The sequence below is a fragment of the Telmatherina bonti genome (genome assembly GCF_933228915.1).
Source record: "Telmatherina bonti genome assembly, chromosome: 18".
NCBI classification, from domain to species: Eukaryota; Metazoa; Chordata; class Actinopteri; order Atheriniformes; family Telmatherinidae; genus Telmatherina; species Telmatherina bonti.
This window is the reverse complement of record NC_136616.1, coordinates 19,690,053-19,712,473: the sequence shown is the minus strand read 5'-3', so window position 1 is coordinate 19,712,473 and position 22,421 is coordinate 19,690,053. Positions and strand designations below refer to the sequence as shown.

The 22,421-nt window shown below is 41.9% G+C and overlaps 1 protein-coding gene across 1 annotated transcript in view; it reads right to left on the bottom strand.

Annotated features, from left to right (window-relative positions):
• pcdh7b (protocadherin 7b) overlaps nt 1-22,017 on the bottom strand; it is a gene marked incomplete at both ends in the record, with an annotated part of 107,428 nt that extends 85,411 nt beyond the window's left edge. The window contains 1 exon segment of the mRNA XM_079257413.1: nt 18,943-22,017. Within this exon segment, the coding sequence (XP_079113539.1) occupies nt 18,943-22,017 (3,075 nt within the window).
• Between the last annotated feature and the right edge of the window lie 404 nt (nt 22,018-22,421).

Genomic DNA, 22,421 nt, shown 5'->3' with positions numbered 1-22,421 from the left:
GTGCCATCTACAGCAAAGCACAGTGTGTTCGGGTGGTTGAATAGCAATAATTAATGAGCAGAGTTGGTAAGAAGTGTCAGTAACATCTAAGTGAAACATACTTAGGTTTCTAATTGGTTCAGAAAGCCTCCAAATGCTTTCCAACAAGAAACTATTGCATAATTCTGTTTTTATATTTTGTTTATTTACTCACTTGCTCATATTTTATTCACATTTTTGCATGTGAGGGAAATTCTCTTAATGTGTTCTGGCTGCCATCCATCTTTAGACTAGACTTGCACTTGCATTACATCATAGTGCCACGTCAGTAATTAAAAGAAAAAAAAAGTTGAGGCAGAAAGCCAAGAAATAGATAATATTCAAGCTAAGTGAATTTAGATTACCAGCCTTCAAAACAGGCTGACTTAAGACTAGTTATAAAACTGTGGCAACTACTTTGGTCTGCTGACACCTATCACATGACTAAGACTAAGACAGGAGTTCTGTCCTGGTTTATCACATTCTGACTGTGCACAAAGCACCTTCCACTCACCCTAATCTAAATCCAAAGAATCCTAAAAAGCTAACTTCATTTGTTGACAGAACCTACATGGGTAGGCTAAGAGCAAAGACCCATGAAATGGTGTTAACCATGTGGACGCCATTGATAAAGTTTGTTAACCGAACCTTGTATTTTTCTCTTTTCCCTCATCTTCCTTGTCTTTTTGACAGAAAACAGTGAATGTCTATTAACTTTCTCTGGCAAAATTCAAATAATTAAACCTCATCCTAGTCTGATTATTAGATTTCTTTGGTTAAGATTAATGCGCAGAATTTTCTCCTTATCTTAGGCAAACAAACAGGCAACTTTTCGTCATGTAAATTGCAGAAAAATGAAGGAAAAGTTCATGTTTAGTTTGCAAAAACAATGCCTGACTAATGAATCTTCTAAGTTTTATCCGTTGCTTAGTGCGCCTTGTTTGACTTTGTTTCAATAAAGCATGCTGAGGCAGAAAAATGAGGGATAGCAGAAGCAGGAGAAAAGAAGGCGGCAAAGTAGGTGTTTGTAAGAAAAACACCTTATTTGGACTTTTCTGAGGTGATCGGATGGATCTCTGCGAAAAGAAGATGGTGGCGTGTAAGTGGAAGACAAGAAACAGCTTTCACGAGAAGTCCTTTGCCAAAAGCATTTAATGACATGGGGGGAGGGGAGGGGGGGTGCAGCAACATAAACGGCTCCTGTGAGATCCAAATATGAGTTGAATTATTACTGTATATGGAATCCAACAATGTCAATGTAGTAGAAGAAAGAAGAAAGGAAAGTACAGGTAGCCATGGCGACTCTAAGGATAGAAGTCATATCTCATTCACTTGGAATTTGTAGCTATCTCATTTTGGAGGGAGAATCTCCAAGAATTTTCCACTGTAGCTCTCACATTTCTACATGACTTTTTGAAGCAACCTTAACAAATGGCTATGAGACTATCTTTAAAAATAAAAAATAAAAAAAAAACTAAAATGCGCAGCCTGCTTTTTCTGCCTCTTCAGCTTTCAACTTACTGCTGATCCCATCTACTAGAAATACTGTAGCTGTGAAGTGGCATAACTTTGCAGAGTGCTGTGACCTTATTGCACTCATAAAAGGAGCGCTTCTGGAATTGCACGCAAGCGCCAAAGATGCGAGACACGCGTACAGCCTTTGCAAAGAGAGACTGATTCAGTAGATGAGCGTGTGTGTGTGTGTGTGTGTGTGTGTTGTTTGGGTTGCATTCCACTTTGACAGAGCAGGATGGGCACACCTCAAACACAAAAGGAAAAACCGGTGTATCCACCTTTCAACTTATGAACGATCTAAAGAAATCCAAAGTGTTTTTCATGTTGAATTTGGCACCTGTTTATTTCCTGTCTCCTCTCACATAAAATCCCAGTTGATTATTCTGTTACTAATCCAAATTTCACCACAAACATTACAGCAACAATCTGCCTTGAGCCTTTTGAGGCAAAAAGGGAGGAAGAGATCGTGAGTCATCTTCTCGCTTCCAACTGAAACCAGGCACGATAAGATGTGCGCTACGGGAGCCGAGCTCGCAAGAGGTGTTTGAGGGTTGTGGTGAAAAGCTGGGAGTGCTGCTTTCCAACCTGCCAACGCTACTCGACCCCATTTAGGTGTGTTTGTCAGCACCTTGCCCCAACATGAAAGCATCCTTGTGTATTCTCACATTTAACAGCACGTCATTGCCAAATGACATGCTAATAAACTTTCGAGTGGGGTGTAGAAACTGCAAACTACCTCTTAACTTCAAAACATCCCTGAAAAAAAAAAAAAAAAAAAAACAGAAAACAGAAAGACCTGTTTAGCAAATTTTCCAGATAAAACTGTTTGTTTAATGAACTAAAAGAGATTCATTTCCATCCACATACACCCACTGAAGTCCCTGGAGGATGAGAGGAGCACATTTGTTCTGACTTATCTCAATAAATGTAATTACACTGGGTATTTAATTTATTTTTTTTTTTTCATGTTTCCCCTCCTTTTGTACTTTTTTTTTTTTTTTTTTTTTTAACAAGAGCCTTGTCAGTGTGTAATTAGTGATCACTGAGTAGAATCATAAAAACAAGAAAGACTTGTTTTTGTTGAGCTCCTTGATTCTCTGTCTTTCTCCCCTGAGGGGTTGGTGCCTCACACAATTTGAATCAGAGCTGAGCGTCAAACCTGACTTCAGATAGTCTTAACTTTTAGCGACTCCTGCCCATATCCTCACAACCTGTCAGATTTGCTCTTAATAAACGCAGACGCGGCCATGGAGGCAATGAATCGCTAAATCCTGCGGGCGTTGCGGATGTCTCAGTGTTTTGTTCTGTTCACCCTGAACAGAGGAAAGACTCGGGCGGCATCCCTCCGCGTTCAAAGGCCTTTGTCTCAGAGCTTTGATGCACATTACCCTCAGCACAGGTAATACCGACAGAAGGTTGGAATCTTAAAGATGCCGCAAAACTACGCTCCAAGGCAGATTCTATTTTTTCTCCCTTCATTTAAACTGTATGCATGATCTTTAAATAAAGTTGTATTTTAAACTCTCCATCAGTTTTCCCAGCTTATGAAGCGCTGCTTTTTCTTTTTTTTTAAGCTTAATGTCATTACTGTCTTCAGTTAATCTCTGCTGATGCAAGAGTGGAGTAAAACTACTTTAGCTCAGGCAGCTGGTCCTCCTGGAGAGGTTTCTGGCCTGAGGTGTTGTTTATTAAATCCACTTGTTTTTCTAAAACATAATGAAAACAGCAGAGGAAAGCTTATTTGGGCAGGAATGCTTCTTCAGGGCAGAGTTAGAGGTTTTTGCTTTCTTTTTTTTTTTCTTTTTTTTCTGGGAAGCTTGGAGTAGCTAAACCATCACCTGGACACGACAGAATTTATGTTTTCTTCCAATGAAGTGCCGTGTTTATGCACGCAATGGACTGGTTTACGTTCAAACAGAGAGTTCACACAGAATGTCTGCTCTCATTTCTACCAGATCCTACAGCTGAGAGGATCCAGCAACAGCCATCTGGACAGGGTGATGAAGCAGAAGCAGGTGTTCTTTATAAACATCCCCATCAGAGACTGGCTCTTGTGCTTATTTGAGTAACTTTCTAACATGAAGGCCAGGTGTTTGTCCTGCACTGACCCTCCCTCATCCATTACATCTTGATGGGAGGACCAGCAGCTGTCAGTAACCACCATTGCAGGCAATATTTACCTCATATCTCTCTACTTTAATCACTCATTTTAAAATTTCACCAGCAGAAAAACAAAAAAGTGTGGTCAGTTATTATTATTATTATTTCTCTACAGATAGTAAGGAATTTTTTTTTTTTTTTTAGAAGCTGCTGAGCTCACTTCATCTTTCTACGTTAAAAAAAAGCGACATTTAAATTAGAATGTTTGCATGCAAGAAACACAAAAGTACACACAAACTAGAGCTGAAAACTGTACACTTCAGCTTTATTACTCTGCTAGAGCAAAGCCCACATCTCCTATACGATGCAGGAAGGGGGGGGGGGGGGGGTTGAGACTTCAGTTGTGCACACAACGCTGGAAGCAAACAACATCAGCAAGGGAGCAGCAGCTTTTTTTAAATTGAAATGTAGATTATAGATATATAGATAGCCAGAGTCACAGCAAGGCCTGGAGCCATTCTGGGCCGTGATGAAACAATGACCCAGGAGCAGCCAAATTTAGAGACAAGCTGGGTCTCCCAGGAAGCATCTCCATTTGGACTGCAATGGCAAGTGTGACCCTCATCTCTCTGCTCCTCACCTCCTCCTAATTGAATCAGGCTGCTGCCCAGGATAATTCTGTGTGAGTGCATGCGTGTGTGTGTGCGTGCGTGTGTGAGCGAGACAAACTGCAGAGTTGTTCTGCAAGGAGTCTGTTATATTGAGTTTGAAATCATCCAAATGCGTCTTTCTGAGCTGACCATCTTCTAAACAATACGTCCCCAACATGTGAAACCGCTGAAAATATCGCGCACCTTTCCGCCCCTTCCCGATCCAGACCAGGAAGACGAATGTTCTGTAGAAATCCACTAAAAAGGCACAGGAGCCTTTTCTGAAAGTATCTATTAATCTCCCTCGTGGACAATCCCAGGGAAAATATGCATTATAAATTTGTTGAGCTGCCCACCCTCCAAAACCCACATCTGATACAAGGCTTTTCACTGCACTCTGATGCATGGATTTAATTAAGAAGCAGTGGAATAAACATTAAAAATGTATGATTGAAAATTGCTGCAAGTTTCAGATTCCCTTTTTTCTTCTCCTTTTATAGTTCCTCCCATTGAATCTACCAAAACAGTGGTTAAGCACTGTTCAGCGCATTAAAGTTTTTTTTTCTTCTTTTTTACAGTGTGATAGGGCCAATATTTTCTGTTGGGAGGCTCGGTATTATCTCAACCAGACATGGACACAAAGAGGAGATGCTCAAGGGAAACTAGTCTCGTTAGGTTACCCTTGGACTTTTTACTTCCTCCTCACGAGCTACGACGCCGGCACTCTCATCAAGCCTGCAAGATTTAAACAAGGCTTTGAGGAGCTTGTGCCTAATAAGTCGTCAGTAGTCTGCTTTAAGAATGTTGAGGTAAACAGGGTTTAATTAGGAAGGGTAGAGCAATCTGGGACAGATGTTGTGCAGGAGGAATCACGCTGTGACTGTTTTTGCGGTGTCGCAGTAGAGCAGAAGCAGAAAAAAAAAAAAAAAAAGTTCCGTTATTCCACTGAGGCAAAAATAACTAATTGGTTCAAACAAATTCACATACACAAACACACACACATACTTATATATTGTTTATGTGTTTGGTGCTGTGTGCCTGGTGTTGTTGGAGTTCTTTCTTTTCTAGAAGATTTTATTTAAATTTCTTGGTAAGTGTCTATTTACTTCCCTTTATCACCAGAAGAAGGAAACAATCCTTACTGTAAAGAGGAATGACATGAAACATTCTAATATTTCACATATGTTTTCAGTAAAAAAATCGGCTTACATTACAAATACTTTGCTGAAAATATGTCATTCCTCTGCTTCCTCTGATGAAGTGTCAACCACAAAATATTTGGGTCTTAAGCCGATTAAAACTACTCTCCTTGCAAGTAAAAAAAAAGAAGCAAATAGCATCGATTATGTGATGACATGATACACAGGATATCTTTTAGTCTCAGAAATGTTGTGTTTTTAATTCAAACCAAGTAGTTTTAGTGAGAACAGAAATCTCTGCACGATTTCCAATAATAAGCAGTTGAATCAGGTGCCTCTCAGCTGAATGACATTTAACTATCAAAGAATAATAAGGCCTCATTGATTCCTATGAAGTTTTAATGATGTAAACACACTACGGTCCGCAGTCTGCTGATGAAGATACAGTAAGTTGGGGAAGGATTTGTCTGCTTGTGCTATTGGAAACTTCACAGGAAGTTCCTCATTTCTAGCTGAAAGCAGGTGGTGTCAATGTTTCGCACCCAACCACGAGTTGACAAACTGCAGTCATAACATGTTGTTGTAATATAATGTAGTTGTGTCGCAACCAGGAAAATTAAAATGGTATTATGGAAAAAAAAAAGAAGTAATTTAGCCTTGACCTGATTGGTATTTAATCCAATCCAAATAGACAAAAACAAGGATCTCGTGGCATTATTCCTTGGGCAACTGACCTGCAGGTTTTTGGCATTTCCCTGCTCTAATGCATTTCATTTAAATATCAGGTTATTGTGCAGAACTTGACAACAAGCTGACGCATCCATTTTTTTTTTTTAATACAGTGTTTTGGAGCTGGGAAACATCTAAAGGCTGCATTACAGTGGCCCTTAGAGATTGAATTTAAGCTCAAATAAAATAAATAAACTCCATTGCTTATCTACAATCAAAACTAGGTCTCATCAACTCTGGTTCTCGAGAGTCAGTGTCTTACAGGACCCAACGTTTCCATACTCAAACACACCTGATTGGAAAAAAAAGGATCTCTAACATCTTGTTCAAGTACTGCACAAGTCTCTTGATGGCCCATTCATTTGAATTAGGTGTGTTGCTGCAAAGAAACACCTAGTCCCTGCAGGACACCAGCTATCAAGGACCAGAGTTGGTGATCCCTGACCTATAGAGTAGAAGCCATCTAATCAATGATGTTGACCTCTAAACTGTAAATAACAGAGGACAATAACTTCTGTCACTGGCCTTGCAGCAAGGCAAGGATGGTTATTCCAACAATTTCCTCTGGAATTCACAAATAAGTGACAGCTCTACTACTTAAAACCTGTTGATAGAATTAGAGAGCTCCACCTCAGTGTCAAGTTGCCACTAAACCACAGGAAACTCTTCTGACGGGCAGTGGTTGAACAAGGATCAGCAGCTAACAATGTGGCAGTCAATGCACCGTTTTGGGAAAGTAACAAAAGCAAACACACCTAAGGCGGGTTTTATGGATCCTAAGCCCTAAATAACCACGTCCACTAAGCTGGAGAAACAGAGGAGGGGGGGGTGGGTGGGTGTGTGAGAAACACAAGAGGAGAGATGGATGTTACTAAGAGAATGGAGTGTTACAACAGAGATGATGAGAAGCAGAGAGAGAAAAGAAAAACCTTTGAGGGGCAGATGAGGATGACAGAAAAAATGAGAGGAGAAAGGGAAGGGTGGGTGGGGGGGTTTGGAGGAAGAGAGAGGAAAAAAATTCTGCTTTTTTTTTTGACAGAAGCAACATGGCAGGATCACACAGCTATTTTTCATTCACACTCCTCTGCATTCGCACATGATTTCAAAGGTACCCAAGCCCCGAGGAAGCCTTCCAGCAAACAGTTTGCCAATTTTTCAAGCCTGTCACTCCCTTTCGGTGTATCAGCTTGTGCCGCACAAAGGGCCTCTTCCTGCTGCTGTCGCAATTGTTGTTGTCATTGTGCCTATGCAAGGTAAACACATGAGGCGGTGTCGTCCATTTCCCCCCACAATGCATCACTCTCAGATCACACTGTAAACAAGACTAACATAATTGTGGGAGGGACGGTAAGTGTTTTTTTCGGATTTTCTTAATTATCTTGTGCTCACATTTTGACAGCATCTGTAGAATATTTTGTCATTACATGAATTAGACACACCAATAGTGATCGTGTGAGTCTTTTTTAGCAAGTGAATGAGTGGACCAAACTTGTTACTTTTTCAGTTTTATAGTGACGGTTTGCAGCAGAGCCGGATGGTTGGCATAAACACTTTTTTTTGTCCCAAATTCTGGGATTTTAATAAAAACAGCTGAGCTTTTAAGACACTTTTAAGACCATAAGATACTTGGAAAAAATTAGACTACTTTAGCATCAGCAGCTCCTGAAGAACATACAAAGACACACAGACTCGCATGCAACAAAGCCTTTTTCTTGAGCCTTGCTTGTGGAGGTACACACCATGAACTGCCCACAGTGCTCATTATGAGCTCTGACACAAAGTCTGCAAAGACGCAGAAGCTAGCAATCAAACGGGAGCCCTGGAGTGCTCCTAAAGGCAGCTTGTGCTGTCTGTCAACCGAGATGAGGTGAATATTCTTGAAGCAGCCTGGCAGTGCCTTATGGACTTCATTTGAGCTGGATCAATATCTTATTTCTGATTAAAATCTGAAAATTTGAGAGGAGACTTCATCACTCAGACGTGTAAATAAACATGTTGAAACACTGCAAGTAATTTTGCAGCAGCTTCCGATCAGACAAATTCATGTCGCCACATAAGCAAAGCCTCATTTCATTTCGCCGCACACGTGCCCGGAATCATTACAGCGAAGAAAGCCTGCAGACACACAAACGTGCATCTCTTGTAGTTCACTGCTGTCATCCCAGCTTTTGGCTGTGGGCTGATGAGTTTCCCCTTAAACCTCTAAACGTGATGGACTGCTTTACATTTTGCTGCCTTCCAGTCCAAACACTCACACACTTGGTCTTTCACTCCTTAGGCATTTACTATATGAATTCAACATTCTTCCTCTTTGATCCCTGACACCGGTTCCTTTAATCTGTCTGAATGAATTCATTGTTATTCAGGCATCATTTTTCTCAGATATAAAATGAAATACAGACGACTTGTTTCATCTGTCTTCGAGACACATGGCTATTCGATACTTTGGGATGATTGAAAACTCTGGATTTGAAAGTGGCGCTTCAATGAATGTCTTGACCTTGCGAAACACATCTAACGCAATGGGGTGTTAATGTCACTGAATTATTTTAAATGCTTTTTTTTTTCCATTTATAGCTACACAATGTTCATTTACCTCATCTGGCTGAAAGGGATGGTTTACACTCGCACTGATGTATCAAAAAACTAGACCAGCCTCACAACGCCATGGACTTCACTAAGCAGGAGGAAATGGTTAACCAACATGTGAGCCACTTTCGAGGTATTGCCAATGTACTGGCATTGAGTTAAAGAGCAAAGTATTGTGCATCCACTGATGCTCTCTCACTGTCTAATTTGATCTCATGAATCAAGAACTCAAAGTGGGAAGGGCAGTAAATCCCTAAGGTTCCCTGAGGAGCTGTGACACAGGGAAAAGATGAGCCCACTGTGGTAAAGCAAACTGCTGCCAATTTAGTGTTTAGGGACCTTCAGCTTTGAAATGCTCCCTGCTTGCCCAGATGGCTTTATCAAAACAGTTTAGTGGAACACGGCGTTCCCACACCTCATCCAACTCTGGGCCAACCCTTTTAGAAGACTGTGACTTTTTGGGGAGGTCATCACCTCTGAGCTCAGCTTGTGGCTCTGAGGTGTCTGAATTACTGGTTACAAGCAGGATGAGAGAGTAATAAAAACCTTTAAAGAAAATTCCAGGCATATGGCCATGGGAGAAGCTGCAGTGGGTGGGGGTGAGCATGGTGGAGGTATTTTGCCATAGTAACAATGGATCGCACACCAAGGATTCCTGAGCAAACACAAGCATACGATTTAAACAGCAACAGAGGACCCTTGCCGGTATGCCTCCTTGTTCACACAAAGTCACGCTGGTGCGGATAACGCTGGCATTTTAAACATAAATTACAAGGCCTCCAATTGTCATGTCATGTCCCCAATTCACTGGAAGAAGAGGCTGCCAGGGAAAAGAAAAGCTTATTCAAAGAGATTCAAAAGAGTAGGCACACACATGCACACACCCAGACGTAAATCTTTCAAATGTGCAGAGGAAGGCAAGGGAGGCAAGAGCGGTTATGCATGTTAAGCACATTTGCTTAGACATCAAACGATGGGCCGCAATTGGCTTCACGGGGAAAAGTAATCTGCGCTACTCAAACATTTGCTGCAGCAGCCGCAGAATTTTGATGGTGATTAAACAGAAAGTTACTGTCTCCGCTCGCAGTCCAGCTGGGGATCTCCACGGCACACTTGTAAATGTCACACATGCAGGCACTATGCTGCTCGTCGAAGGCGCTTTAAGCACCCCTCACGTCACCAGTTCATAAGAGCTCTTCACTGTGATAGGCTTCCTTTACGCACTTATGTTCCCAGCAGTTTGCCACCTTCAGCTGAAGACTGTTATTAATATATCATTACAGGCAGATTAAAAGTGTGGAATCTGACATTAAGTGAAGCTTATTAAGCAAAGGCTGGCTTTGAAATATAATTGAGTATAATGTTTATACATATATATATATATATATATATATATATATATATATATATATATATATATATATATATATATATATATATGTGTGTGTGTGTGTGTGTGTGTGTGTGTGTGTGTATTTATGTATGTGTATGTATGTATAAATGTGGTCATGTTTAAGCAGTTTTGTTTACCATTATTCTAATCATTTTACCACCCCACAGACATGTCAATGTGATTGATGCTCTTGCCTCTCCCCCAATCCCAGACCTCATCAAGCATGAACCAAACAGCAACAAATGTAACAACATTCCCTATTTCCCCCACCTCTGTGGCCCGTCTCCCCCTCAAGGCACTTCTCACCACTGAATCCACTCTGTAATTTACAATTGGCTATTGTGTCCCAAGTGTTGCATTGGAACAACTCAGAGTAAATGAACCATGTCAAAGACCAGACTTTTAGTCTTGATTACAATGCCCATTTGTCTCTTTCTACATAACTCCAACAGAAGAAAAAGCTACAGCTCTGAAGATGTTCTTATTTAAGCACCTGAGTTCACCCTTTCATTTCTGAGTCAAATCCACCGCCCTGTTCTTCAGTGATAGCACTTTGTATAAAGTACAAACAGTGCATTAAAGAACATTGTTGCCCTTAACAGAGGGGAGTGAAATAACAAGAAGGACTCCATCTCCCGAGATTGTGTGAGAAAACGAGCAAAAGGTGAAACCAAAGCTAGATAATAAACAGGCTATAGGGCAAGGTGCTGCAAATCAATACATGAAACCATATTAAATGTCTGGAGCTCCTCAATCCACAGAAGAATTTGTCTGACTAAAGCCAGCGTTATAGTCAACGGCACTTTATATTGCCATTTCCAACAAGGTTGGCCTTGGGGAAAATACAACATATGAGGACCAGTGCCAGACTATATACAGTACTGTTTACTCTTGCAGCACATTATGAGCTCTCCTATAGATTTCATGTTCAGTGTCAGAAACTGATTTGGACACCAAACAAGTTAAGATTTTCAGGGTGTAAAATCAACCACAAATATAAGACAGTTACTTTTTTATATAATTATATTCATATTGTGATGGATATATGGCTATATTTGTCATAAAAAATAAAAACAACATTTGGAAATGCCAGTTAAAGTACAGCTAAAGTCGCTGGTTGTTTTACACCCCTTCCCTTTCACATTTTGTTAACAGTCTTCAGCTATAGAACAAAAGCAGCAATTACGAGAAAAAAAAACAAAAAAATCATCCAGTTTGCTTTCACAATTAATCCTATATTTTTTTAGCTTTTTGTGTGTACACACGATAATGAAGTTAACCTGGACTTATTCTTCCACACTCTTGAGCACCCTGTAACATCGGTATTTCTTGTCTTCACTTCTCCACATCTGCACGTAACACATTTGCATAAATGTTAAGCAATTGCTAGTTTAGTACCTCAAACAACAACTCCGGAGCCGCCTCACACTGCAGTATTTATAATTGATTAGGTGACAAAATGAGAGCCTCATAAGAAAGTACCATTACAGATACTAAAGCGCTAAAACAGAGTAAGAAAAGCCAAAAGCGATATGAGCAAAAAATGAAAAAAAGTAAACTGTGGTGGCCTTAAAAAATAAAAAAAAAGAAAGTTGAACGGTTAAGAGCATTTGTTCACCCGATATCTTTTTGATAAACGACTGAAGCTTGGTGGAAGTGGAACGGACTGTTTATCATCACCGTATGGCATTGGAGAAGATCTAATATCCACACATAGTGGAAATAAAAGTCAATAAATTGATCATATGTAAAAAGAACTTGTTCACATTTTAATTTCAAGCAGCACCGATGTATGCAGCATACTAAACGAGCAAGCAGAAGGAGATATATGCCGGGAGAGAAGCAAATTGAAAAATTAGCATTTTTTTTAAAAAAAAAGAAAAAAAAGCCAGCTGGACTTCATATTTCAGTTGATTTGATAGCAGCTACCTTGTGAGGCCCGTCGTAACTCCACCTGCCCTGTGACCTTCATTCTTCAGGAAGCAGGCAGATTCTTCCAGCTTCTGACAAGATTTATCGGACCTGGCTAATAGCCTGCTCTCTGCCAGGTAAGGCCTCATCGATACAGGAGCTTCTGCTGCCCCTGCCAGTGCTTTGCTAATGAATATCTCTACTCTTTTGCACAGTGTTATACAGGTGGTATTGTGACTATCACAGTGGTGGTGTCCACAGGTGTCCAGGTAAAACTGTTCAAACATTAAAATCCAAATAAAAAAATTAAAAAAGGCCATATCATCCATTCAGAAAACTCAAGTTATTGTGGGCTTTTAACAGGTGAAAATAAAGCATCACTTCAGCATTCAGGCATCATCTGCCTCCGTTTGCATGCGTGTGGAGAGTATATGTAATAAGCAGGCACAAACACAAATATAATGAACTGCATTCCTTGAGTAAACACAGCAGCACGGGCACACAGACACACACAAACACAGGATATTGAAACTCTCTTAGGCATGTCGCTACTTGTGTGCCTGGCGTGCAGGATGATGGAGAGACTGAACTGCGGAGGCCCCCGTTTGCTCTCTTCTGCAGCCCTCACAGGATACGCAAACACACGCACACACAAACTCATACTGTACACCCACATACTTCATCGCGCACCCTCCACATGTGCACACGCACTAACACAGCGAGCGCACCCGCTGAGAACACATGCACAAACTTTCACACACGTCCCCCCAGGCTTTGATGGATAGTCGGTGAGTGCTCTACCTCCTGTTTCATACACATATAATCTCATTTGGGGGCCACATGGTAGGAACCGCACCAAAACAGGGCTAATAGAAGCAGTCAAGCTGTCCTATTCCTCTCCTTCCTGAGCCGAGTCATATCCATTATCCTCTTCTGCTTAGCAAATATGTGTTACTGCAGCCTGTTAGCAGGAAGCAAAATCATTTGGACGAAAGAGAGAAAAAGAGTCGCAAAACCCTTCTGATATGTTTTCTTCTTTTAGTCTGACAGTTCTTACTATGTCTTATTCACTCAGGAGATCTCAGTCCATCTTTTAGCAGTTCCTCAATACATACGAGCACAGTCGAGATCTGAAAAGGTGAAGAACGCCCGAGGATGGATAGACCAGGGGCCTGTCTGTCAGAGCCTTAAAAGAAATCAATGTGAACCTGAACCCTGGGTGAAGGTTGTACATATTAAGTGTGCTCCAATTACTCTGTTGAACTTGTTAACTTTTCTCTTGTCAACAACACTGTGGCTCCACATCATCTTTCCAAGTTCACCCACATTCCTCTGCCTCTCGAGGAAGCAAAATGTCACTTAAAATTTCTTTTTTTTCTTCACCTTTTCAGCTTAATAAACAAGATCACTTTGCACTAAGGAGCTTTACAGTTGGTGGCATTTAGGGAGGAATTATGGATCAGCATGTCTGGCTTTCATGGTTTGTATTCTTATCTTCACGAAGGCCACATATGACAATGTCGCTGATACCAGATGGGGTTTAAATCGCCACCCCTTGACGGGGGGCCACGGACCCTGCTGGCAGCTCCCTTGACACTTGAGACCTGTGCAAGCAGCGCTGACAGGGAGTGATTCATCTGATTCATCACTATGGTTCCTGCACATGTGAGTAAGGAAGAGGCGGAAGCTTGCACTAAAGTGTGTGTCTAAATATATTCTACATAGAGAATATACACTAATTAAAAAAAAGAAAACATAAAAGAAAAAAGATCCCCTGCACCTGCCACCTGTTGGACTCAACATCAAAGGAACAAATGTTGAACTCTGACCTTTAAGTTAAACAAATCCAAAAAAAAGAAAATTTAAAAATAAATAGCATTGCTGTGTGCTTGATTCTGCAAGACATTGTTACAATTTTGATGAGCTACAATGTCACAATAAACACAACACCATTGTTTCGCCTATTAGTCTCACAAACAACAAGCCTCACGTTTGATCCGTGTTGCGATCCAGCTCCTCGACAGAGAACTATTCCCCAGGGTTGTGCAGCAGTAGAGCTAAGTGATGTTCTCATTTAGTTGGTTCTGGCTCCTGGAGTCGATACAAGAGGACAGCTATGGAGAAAACAACAAGGCTGGCATAGCATATCATAAACCTTAGGAGCCTTGTAAAAGTCAATTTACTGTACAAACTTCTCCTAACAACTGCCGTGAAAAACAAGCCCGCAATATGGCGAGCGAGGGGTGACTGATAGTGCCACAGGAAAGGCAAACCTGCAAATATGAATCGGCTTTCTCCTGGTGAACCAGATCTAATGTGATCGCTGCAGAGTATGAAGTGAAATTCCATTTTCGATTACATCGAATTGAAAGAAGCAGCGAGAAGAAGGTGGCATCCTCAACACCGCCACTTACAATCAGCAGCGTGGAGAGCAATCAAGGTGGCATGCCACTTAAAATTCTTGCCCCCCCCTCCCCTTGATCTATCTGCTTTTTGCCTTTCTGTTGAGTGTTGAGTATTTATTTTCCTGTGCTGACAACTGTATTCGCATGCATCTGTATATTACGAGGAAGTCAAAAAAAAAAAAAAAAAAAAAAGAAGAGAGTAAAAAGACAGAAAATGCAATGAAGCAATATTTTTCATCCTTTTCCCTTCAGGTAAAAAGAAGAGGAGGAAAAAAACCCCCACCAGTATTAAAATATTATGCAGAGTAATATTGCAGACACTATAGCAACTAGCTTTGGCAATCTCTGTGGCTTTCCCTCTCGCTCTCCATCATTTCTGCCTGCATATCAGGTACGTCTAATCCTAAGATTAGTAATTGCCTTGGAGCAAATGCATTCAAATCACCAAACAAAATTATACCAGAAAATGCTGCCCGCTGCAATTTCATGAGTATTACCGTTTCATGAGTATTACCGTGCTCTCTTACTCCTTCCATATCCCTTTTGGAACATAAACAACAAAAGCCTGAGCAGTCAAAGATTGAATTAAGCCGTAATAGATCCAAAACAATTTTGATAATGTTAGCCACAGTCAGCGGTACCAAGGACAAGCACTAATAATAATGTGGCAATAAACAAACCAACTCACTGCACATCATCTCATTTCTTACTAAATGCACGATTTACATATCATTTTTCCTTTTTTTTTTTCTTTTCTGTCTTGAATTTCAATTAAGTTCCTATGAAAAACATTTGTATTCCCTTATAATGACCAGATAATTGCTTGTGTAGTTGTTTTTGTTAGAGATGCTCCCTTTTCCTGCTCTGACAATATAGTGACAAAAGGTCTCCATTACTAAGTCATTGAGCTAAATGTCTGACTCGCTCTTGATTTTTTAAACTTTGTTTCCTAAGGTAAAGCCATCCCATAGCTATTAGGGGAGTTTGTACTTGTATTTTTGTGTTTTGCTAATTTGGACATAAATAGCATTTAAAAAGAGGGCCACGAAGGCGTATTTTAGCAGAGTGAGCTGTGGTTTTTGTTAGGTGTTTAGGCAGCTACATTTCTTTGGCTGAAACAAATGAGGCCATAGGCAAAGTGCCTCATTTCCATATTGGTTTCCTGATCTGCCTGGAACCTCAAGGGCAATCACATCCTATGTTTTAGCAACAAACAGCACCCCTGTGACCTCCATTTGCATGGTGATATTGTTTGTCCTGTATGAGTGTGGTGAGGAGTTGCCCTATGCAAATCAAATGCTTCACAGTCGTATTCAGCTCATGCAGGAGACCAGCGATATTGGCACTGTAGGAACAGTTGGCTAGTGCATGGGGAAAATGAGCACTCTGAGCTGCGTTAAGGGCAACGTCCAGTTATGCTTGCTGCATCAACCCGGAGGCAAGATAACCTGGTTTAGGTGTGTGGACCAGGCCTTTCGTCTGCCCTGAGGGGCTACGCTGCAAGAGCACAGAATACAAGCTGCTGTGGCTCACCACTGATTAAAAGTGATCCACCTGGGCACAAGTGGCGCTTTGAAGTGCAATGATAAAACAAAGGCTGATGGCTTGTGCTAATTCGATGGCTAAGTGATTTCATTCCTCCCCACATTACGTTTCGACTGCATTATTTTCTGGCACTAGTCAGAACAGAGGCTTCTGCCAAAAGTAATAAAGTTAAGTGCTCTGTTAAGAGAAAACACTTCTCATCAGCCATTGGATGCATCAACTGTACGTAGGGATATAAGAAGCAGAAGATCAAGCATACCGTTGTGTGCACACAGTAAAACCCGGGAATATACAACTCGTAACACAGGCAGGAATCACAGGATAAGATCAAGATTAGCAGCTTCCAGCTTCTCCTTTATACTTAGCAAAGCTTAATGACCGTTTAAATGTCTACCTGGCTACAAAGAAAAGTTGCCTGGTTACCTGTCGAGCAGGTTGTCTGTGCCGTTATTGTAAGATCAGGTGGGCGAAGAAGGAGAAAGAAAATCTGATACTGCAGAGATTACAGCTAATGTTCAGCCCTATTCCATGTCTCCCTCCCTGTCCTCTCTACATTTCAACCAACCTCTAGTCCCCTGTGAAACAGTAGGGGCCATTCTCCAAACCACTAACAGGGCTGTCTTTCTTTTGCCTGTCTGTTTCAACCTAAACACATACACATGGGAGATTTTTTAGTTGTCTCTTAGACATGATTTGTATGTATATATATATTGCAAAAAGTGGAGTGTCATCTTTTCTCTTTGGAGACACGATTTCTGTCTGCCGCATTTTTACTGACTGTGTCCTTGAGTGTTTTATGTCTTTTAGTTGAAAATGAAGTGGCCCTTACCAGAAAAAAAAGAGTATTTTTAGATGTAATGTCCCTAAATGTCCCTAAAATCAAGAGCATGACCACTCCACTACTTAATCTAATAAAGAGGTGGCTGTTTAATGCCATAATTGGAGCACATGAGCAAACACCTTCTCTTCAATTAGCTCTCTTGTGTAGTCATTAAATTTCACCCTATTCACCCTGGTGGAATGTCTCCACAGTCGGCATTTACTGAGCCTGTGAGGTATAAAATGCAGTTTGAATCCCTGCTGGCTATTGTGTAATAAATGCCACACCAGCTGCATCACATAGTAAAATGTGGATGATATTGCCTACTAGATCATTACATACTTTCTGTGCCATTCCATTACAATTCATGTAGATCAAATCTGAATATAAAAAAATACTTCTTTGTGCATTGAGTTTTTTTTTTTTTTTTTTTTTTTCCAAGACGCTGTACTCTAACAAATGCACAGCCCATAAAGGTTCCCGCAGTATTAATGTAGAGGGTAAATAAATAATTATATAAGCGGCGCATAGTGACACACAATACATGCTGCTGCCGCAGCAGCAAATAGAGTGCCCTTTCAATTATGCAGGAGACATCCGAAAGCAACAACACTCCTCACACTCTGGGAAGCAGTTCAGTGAATACACCATATTAGAGGCTGTAACAGACAGAGCAAGGGAAGAGAAGGGAGAACTGTAAAGGGGGATGAAATGATTCGAGAGGAGAAACAGCAAGAGGGAGGGGCAGGGGGGTTATAGTGAGATGAGAGTGGAGATTAAAAAAGGAAGTACAGCCAGAAAAAAAAAAGGCAAAAAGAAAAAAATTGTTAAGCATAAAGCACCACTGCAAGGACTACAGAGGAAGGAGAGAAAGGCAGTACAAGTGATGAAGGGAGGTTTTATACATGTCAAAAGGAGAGTTTGAAAACGGAAGACTGCAATGAGAATCTAACATAAAAATGTGAGCAGCGGTAACACTATTAAGTAAAGGAAAACAGAATGATAAAAGGGCAAGTGAGTAAGTTGCACTCTTGAATTCTAAAGGAGTGGTGCTGGGGCAAAGCAAAAGAAAGATCAATAATTCATTAGACTTTAATGTACACGGATATTGTTCTCTTTCCTGCAAAATAAAAATCAGCTTGTTTCATCAAGTTTTAACTTCACCTAACGGTACGAAAGCTGACAGAATTATATATTAAGACTGTATCCATACAAGCTAGCATTTCCTGCATCTAAATATCAAATGGAACTGCAATTTCTTTGTGCAAACACGCAAAAGAGAAAACTATAAGTCAAGGGGAAACAGGAGAAAAGTATTTGGCAAAGAATGGAAGTAATACAAGCTAGAGGGTGGAGGAGAAGCAGGTTGCAGACTATTCGTTACAGGCAAAAGGATAAGCTTGTACACAATTCCCGGGCACAGTAAGGGCAGTGAAATATAAAGGCCCATATTTACTGCTAAGTCAATGAATTCATGCACACTTTAAGGTCAAATAAAAACGATGTTATTATGACCTCCTTGCCGGGAGTTCCTGCTCAAACAAATATTAAAACTGACCTGCAATGATTGCAAAGCTGCATCAAAGTAGCTTTTTTTCTTTAGTTTTTTTTTTTGTCCTTTCCTCCCTCTTTTTCAAGAAGAAAAGAAAACCTTGTCACAGAGGGAGGGCAGGTCATGGCTTGACATAAATAGGGGGGGGGCGTCAGCTTCTGTCATGCTCCCCTTTGGGATAGAATAACTGCAAACCAAATCCTTATGTGAGCTGCAGGCAACACTGACACACATTTGCCAAGGTTACAAGCTGTGACACCCCTTACGGAAAAGGTAACTTCAACACATTGTGAGATGAAAGTAAAAAAGTTGGGCATGTTTGGCCGAGTGGTAAAGGTATCCCTACCCAAGCTTATCTAAACCTCTCTTCTTTCAATATTACACGTGAATGGCACTCCAAACCAAAACAGATCAATACCGCTAACTTGACACACATTAGCACCATAAAGACAACAAGACTACTGAGACTACCACTGTCAGAAAGCATTATGGAGTAGAGAACACTAAGAGGAAGAAGCAGAAGACATTTAAGAGTGGTGGAGGGAAACAAAGGAACATTGAAATGTGTCTTCTTACCTGTTTGTTGTACTTGTTGATAGTTTGAGTGCTGTACTCAGAGCAGTGGTCAGATCCAAGAGAAATGTTATCTCCCGTACCAACAAAGGTATTGGCAGGGGGCAGATCCTGAACTGCCTGGTGCTTTTTCCCAGCTGTTGGTGACTGTGGGTGAAGCTGAACAGTTGGTAGTGGAGAACTGGACTTGTAGTGTCGCGCCAGATCTGGGCTCCCCGGTCCACCATTTACTGAACGGTAGCGGCCCATGCCAGGACTGTCAGACAGCTTCTCGTTGACGCCATCATAGCGCTGCCCATTAGGTTTGGAGGCCTCTACGGTGACAATACTGCTGTAGAGAGGCTGTTTGGACTTCTGTTTCTTCTTGTCTTTCTTGGGCTTCTTGGATTTGTCATGTTGCTGTGGTGTGAAGAAGTCCTCATGATCTTTCTTCCCAGCCTCATAGCCATTCTTATTCTTTGGCCGGCAATAACGGGCCATGACAACAACAAGAATGATGAGAATGACAGTCATGATGCCGGAAACTACTCCAATTACTATGCTTAAGCGCTGTTTGCTTAGATCATAGTTGGGGTCACCGGCAATGTTAGTGTTAAGAGACGTGCTCAGACTCTTAGCCACCTGGGCATCTACGACTGTAGAATTGGAAAGAGTCTCATTAACATACACATGAACGAGCGTGGTTGTGCTCTGTGAAGGCTGCCCACTGTCATTCACCTGGACAACCAGTCTGTGGAGGCCATAGTGTTTCTGCTCAAGTTTCGCCATCAGTGAAATGACCCCAGTGCCTCCATCAATCTCAAACAGCTTGAAGGGGTTGCCCCCAATAATGCTGTAGTTCAGGTCGGCGTTGATGCCAGTGTCTGTATCTGTGGCTACGACCGTTCTGACTACTGTTCTGATATTACTGGAGGGAGGAAGAAGGGTGTAAGAGCTGTTTATTGGAAAAGTGACAGTTGGTGCGTTGTCATTTTCATCCATGACAAAGAGTGAAACTGTGGCCGTGGCAGATCGGGGAGGGTCACCGCCATCCACAGCTTTAACACGGAATGTGTACGTAGTTTTCTGCTCTCGATCAAAGGACAATGTGGAGAAAATAGTCCCAGTTTCATTCTCAATGGAGAAGATGTCTTCCTCTTCCTCAATAAAAAGACCCATCTCTGCATTTTGTCCTTTATCTGCATCAATCACTGTAACCATGCCAACTGCGCTGTTTGGATCAAGGTTTTCTTTCACATAGAAGGTGAACACATCCTGCATGAACTTTGGCTCATTGTCATTCTTGTCGGCCACAAGGACAACCACAGTTGCAGAACCCTGAAGGGTGTTTATACCCTTATCTTTAGCTATCACTTTGAATTCATAGCGTTCTGTTTGCTCTCTATCCAGGATGGTGTTTATTCGGATGTCTCCACTGTCTGCATCAATAGAGAAAATCCCATTTACTGATGAGTCCAGGGAATAAGCTATTTCAGCATTCTTCCCACTATCTGCATCAATAGCTGCCACTGTTGTCACCCTCTCGCCAGGGGCATTGTTTTCAGGGAACGCCACCTCTACAACATTTTGACTGAAGATAGGAGGGTTGTCATTAGTGTCGCCCACTTTAACGATAAGAGAGTTATTACTTGCCAGGCTTGGGCTTCCGGAGTCCACTGCCACTATGACCACATTGTATTGCTGTGTGGCCTCATAGTCCAGTGGTGCAGACGTGTGCAGGAAATACTTCTTTTTATTCTGCTCACCCTCCATCTCACTGGCTGGTTTGAGCTGAAAAGGCACATCTCCTACCACTGTGCAGGTAACTATGCCATTTTCCCCCTGATCACGGTCTGATACTTGAACTAAGGCAATGGGTGTGTCCACCACCACATCCTCAGCCACGTTAGCCACCCCATCTTTAAGGAAAATGCGTCCAATTTTTCGGATTTCAATAGAAGGGACATTATCATTCTCATCCTTGATGTTTAACACTACTGTGGCCTTGTCCATTTTGGGTGGCTGGCCTCGGTCACGGGCCATTACAGTGAATCTCAGTTGGCTCACTTCTTCGCGGTCAATGCGGTGCAACACACTCAGCCACCCTGTGCTCTCATCCAACCTCAGCAGCCTCCTTACTGACTCTGTGGCTGCCCCAAACACATACTCGATTTGACCATTAACCCCCACGTCTGCATCGGCCGCTTTAAGCTGTAGTATGGGGGCACCAGGGGAGCTGTTTTCTGCTAGGTCGGCTTCATACACACTCTTCTCAAACCGAGGGCTGTTGTCATTCACGTCAGTGATCATTACTCTCAAAATGGCCTGAGAGGAGCGAGGGGGATCTCCACCATCCCTAACGCGCAATGTGAGCTCATAGGAGTCTCTCTGTTCTCTATCAAGGGCCCCTTTAATGATGAGTTGAGGCTGCTTCTCTCCATCAGTAGTGTCAGCAACTTGCAGTTCAAAGACGCTGCTCCTGCTCGCTCCTTCCTCAAATCTCCTCTTCCCAGAGTATGGATCCCCAGAAGACCCCAAGCGCCTTGAGTTTTCCCCATTGTCCTGAATAAGCTCATATCTCTCTATTCCATTCCTGCCAAAATCTCTGTCTGTGGCTGTGGGCAGCAGATAAAGAGTTCCAATGGGTCTGTTTTCCTCCACAGACAGAGTCAGGACAGGGGAAGGAAAAGATGGGGTGTTGTCATTTATATCTAAAATGATGACTTTTCCTTCAAAGAGGTCGACCCAGCTCTGCGCTGGTCCAATCACAGACACTTCAAAATCTATAAAACACTCGTTTTCGTCAAAGATCATTTGGCACTGCTGTAATTTCTCGCGGTCTATCCGCTTGTCATTGGTGGTGAGCTCACCTGTTATGTTGTCGATTTTGAAAAATTCTGAGCCAGATTCAAGAGTGAAAGTCACCTCACCAGCCCCGGCCAGGATGCCCAAGTCGCCGGCTACGTTGCCCACCCTGACATCGGCGGGTCCCTCCTCTGCTAAGCGGTACCGGAGCACTTGCTTGGCAGCAGGCAGATGCACAAGCTGCAGGATGAGCATGCAATAGTACAAACAGTCCACTGCACCAGTAGTCCTCATTGTTTACCCTTGGGGGGGAAAAAATGTCCACGTTATTACGAAAGAAAAAGTGAAAAAAAGAAAGAAAAAAAAGAATAATCACAAATGGAAAGTCTGAATATAAAAATGAAATGTGGTTTTCATTAAGAGCAATGCTCTTTGCTGCTGGATGCGCGAGACTTCATCCTTCGGACGACTTCCTCTGCTTCTGCTGCAGTAAAAAGCAGCAAGTGCGCGGGGCTTTTCTCTCTCCTCCGTTCCCCCTCCTTATCAGCTGGATGTTAGTTTCTCTTATCTTTATTTATATGTCATAAAGAGGGGAAAAAAATAAGTGCTACACGGCAGAGGGACTCCGTGCGCTTCGGACGGTGCCTCAGTGGTTTGAATGTCACGCGCGTCAAAGCCAAAACGTTATAGTCCGATCA